Source organism: Pinus tabuliformis, chromosome 9 (assembly GCF_031772625.1).
Source record: "Pinus tabuliformis cultivar Carrire ecotype Pingquan chromosome 9, CPIR1, whole genome shotgun sequence".
NCBI lineage: Eukaryota > Viridiplantae > Streptophyta > Pinopsida > Pinales > Pinaceae > Pinus > Pinus tabuliformis.
In genome coordinates this window covers 178,659,567-178,663,118 of record NC_142307.1, presented here as the reverse complement: position 1 = coordinate 178,663,118, position 3,552 = coordinate 178,659,567, and the positions used below count along the sequence as shown (strand labels likewise).

The 3,552-nt window shown below is 27.5% G+C and overlaps 1 protein-coding gene across 1 annotated transcript in view; it reads left to right on the top strand.

Annotated features, from left to right (window-relative positions):
* The first annotated feature begins 3,199 nt into the window (after positions 1–3,199).
* LOC149147691 (uncharacterized) overlaps positions 3,200–3,552 on the top strand; it is a 1,413-nt gene continuing 1,060 nt past the window's right edge. The window contains exon 1 of the mRNA XM_089440740.1: positions 3,200–3,552. This exon is cut by the window's right edge and continues 384 nt beyond it. Within this exon, the coding sequence (XP_089296866.1) occupies positions 3,223–3,552 (330 nt within the window). The 5' untranslated portion in view covers positions 3,200–3,222.

The following is a 3,552-nucleotide window of genomic DNA, read 5'->3' as shown; positions in this document are numbered from 1 at the left end:
TTCAAAGAAACCGGATTTTTGGGAGGGTAGATTGTCTCATACGTTTTATTTCCGATCATATAAAATTTCAAAGAAACCATATGTTTTATCTCCAATCATATAAATTTCAAAGAAACCGGATAAAGAAACCGGATTTTGCATTCTGGCCTAAAGTTTTTTGAAGTTTCCACCGACATTTCTAAGTTATTTAGCGTACTAAAGTAGTTATAAAGGGATTTATTGTAATTTCAATTTCCGCGCAAATTTAGGGGGTCGCGCCTATATCTTCTCTTTAATTAAAAATTCTATTTCCAATTTCTATATATCAGAAATACTTCGATTGTGATTGTTAGAGACCTAAGTTTTCTAACCGCATTTCTTTTCAAAAGTGAAAACTTACATAAACACAGTTCGGATACCTTGAAGAATATAACTTACATTCTGTATAAAAACATTCAAATGCAATCTTAAAAATTTTGATAATTTATAAATATTTTTATATTTACATTATATTTTTATTTATTTATTTTTGGCCTAGTTTAATTAGTGATGATAATGATGATGATGGTGGTTAATGTCCGCTGAGATCAAATAATGGTCTATCGGACCTAAAGAAACAAATTATCTATTTTGATTTAAGATTTTATTCCTATGCTCAAAAAGCTTGGAGAGAAGCCTCCCGAGCTCACTATAATTTTGACATTGTAAAAGGCTAGGAAGGTCAGTATTGTAACAAAGATTGTGAAACTGAGATCTAATGTGGTTATACGCGGGGCACTTTAAGAGGAAGTGGTTTTCATCCTTGATGTTCCTATTCTCACATATATGGCAGATCCTTTCCGTCCATGGCGTTTTAGGAACTGCTCAACGACCTGTTTCACTATGGAGCTCATGAGAATTCATTCTAATCTTAAGTAAAATATTAGGTAAAGTATGAAATTTAAGATTTATTTTTCTTGTAATAACATGGTTATAAAATATTAGGTAAAGTATGAAATTTAAGATTTATTTTTCTTGTAATCAATACGGAATTTATATGGTTCCTCTTGCTATATGTAAATATGAATCCATTCTAATTGTAATTTTGGTAGAAAAAATTAAAACAAAATTTATTTTTAAAACAAATATAAAATTTAACCATAAAATAAAAAACATAAATTAATAATAAATGATCATTTTTAATAAAATTATCTATAAACTAAATTTTCGTATCATTATTTATTTACTAATAAAGTTATCAAGAAAATCTTAAATTTTGTAGTTTTATGTTTTATTTCAATTGTTATTTTAATTTTAGAAATGGTTGTTTTATGTTTTATTTCAATTGTTATTTTAATTTTAGAAATGGTTAGGGGATAGCTAAAAGATATAATAAAATATCAATAGTGTGTTTTAATTTTTAAAAATTATTAATTTTAAATAAAAATAAAAATGTGTAGGTAAAAAATTGTTATAAATTTTATTATAAAATAAATTGTAATTATGAATGGCCATACAGATGAAATTTAATGGTTATAACTAGAAAACAAGTTAGGGAAAAAAATGAAAAAAACAATTTACTTTAAATGTAGGATAAGTAAAATTAGTTAATTATTTAAAAACTAATTTTTTTTGCTAAAAAATAAATAAAGATAGTAAAAGAAAATATAAGTACTGAATTTAATTTATTTTAAGTTAATTTAAAAAATTTATTGCTAGAATTTATTGTTGATAGGCACTCTAAAGCCCAGTATGATAATGATAGTGTGTGTTATGTAATATTATGTTATGTTTATTTGGTGAACATTAAATTAAAAATAAAAATTTTATATATAACTTTGAGTTAGTCCATAGTATTTGTCTACGTTAGATTTATCTATGTAAATCTAGATTTAAGATGTATCTATGTTGGTTATAATGCATTGATTAATATAAAGTGAAAATAATTATTTCTAATTATTATTTAAGAATCTTGATAGATTTATTAAGTTACTAGTCTATTTTAGAATATGCCCTTTAATTTAATTATAAACCTTCACGAAATATGAGGGAATATTCACGGATCAAGGCTTAAGTTTTATCTTCAAGTAAGTTCTGTTCTTTTAATTAATTTATCTCAAATTAATTAATTAAAAAAATTTCATATCAATGCATGTCATAAGAAGCATGTGCAATTCATAAGCAAGAGTATTGACTCATGATATTGTAGTAAGAGCTATTAACAAGTTAAGAATTTCCATGATAATATGAGGCTAAATTTTCATGATTAAAAATATTCATATATATTTTTTAATATATATGTTTAACTCACCTATTAACCTTTTTTATCATTATTAATAATAACAATTTAAAATAAAATTATAATTTAGTTAATTTTTATATATTTTTTAATCTTATAAATATGAAATATATCATAGAGTAAGTATTTTAATGATTATTATTAGCTATTTACATTTTTATATTATTTAAAAAAAAACTTATCACTTACATAATCTATTTTTAAGTTTTCATCTTTAAAAAATAATTTGAAAATTAACTTTCAACTAATAATATATTCCCAGAATTAACGAACTATTTCAAATAGCGAAAACAAAATTCCCTTCAAACTTCCTAAATGTGAAATTTCCTAAGTGTAAAAAATTTGTGTTAGCATATAAGTTTAACCCCCATACAAATCAATTATTACAATTGATTTCTATTTAATTTCTTATCTAAAAATATTACCAAAAAATAATTGGCCTTTTATTTTGGCTTTTTATTTTGTTAACACAAAGAAATAAATTAAATTATTTTCTTTAATAATAACAAACGATAATCCAAAATATTATTAAAAGATATTAATAATGAAACGTAATCCCAGAGCGTCTTACGAGGAAATGGCATTGCGTTTCACTCTGCTTCACCGATAAGTGTTCGCCAATAACACCCTGCTCTTTCATGATTTCATTGTCAACCTTAAAAATCATACGCGGCCAATTATATTTTTTATGTCTCTGTGTGGAACTGTAAAACGACTCTTAAAAAAAACTACGGCAGTGAAATGCAAACGACACTCGCGTCACCGTTGCGTGCAGCAACCGACTTCTTGGAAAAAGCTGAACTTTGAAATTTGTTTAAAAGAAGAAAACGATGTAAATGACCAGCAAACCCGCTGTACAAGAAATTCCACCACCACGTTGCATCGGAAAATTGCTATAAATACGGATCACCTATAACCATATACCACCCAGTTCGACTTTTGGAGCTCTTACTGCCACGCAGAAGATGGCTCAACTTGGAGCGATGTCTTTCATTAGTAAGTTATTGCTGGTTCTGCTTGTTAGCTACATTTATGCTGCAAATCCCTCCGCTGCCTCCTATTATAATTCCCCACCTCCGAAGCCTTACCTTTACAAATCACCTCCTCCTCCATCTTACATTCCATCTCCAGTCCATTATAAGCCGCCCCCTGCACCTACACCCGTCCCCAATCCACCAGCAGTGGAGAAACCACCGCCCGTGCACAGCAAACCTCCTCCTAAGGCGGTGCCAGTTTTTCCTCCATACAAGTACAAATCTCCACCTCCTCCCAAGGTGGAGATGATTTCTCCGCCA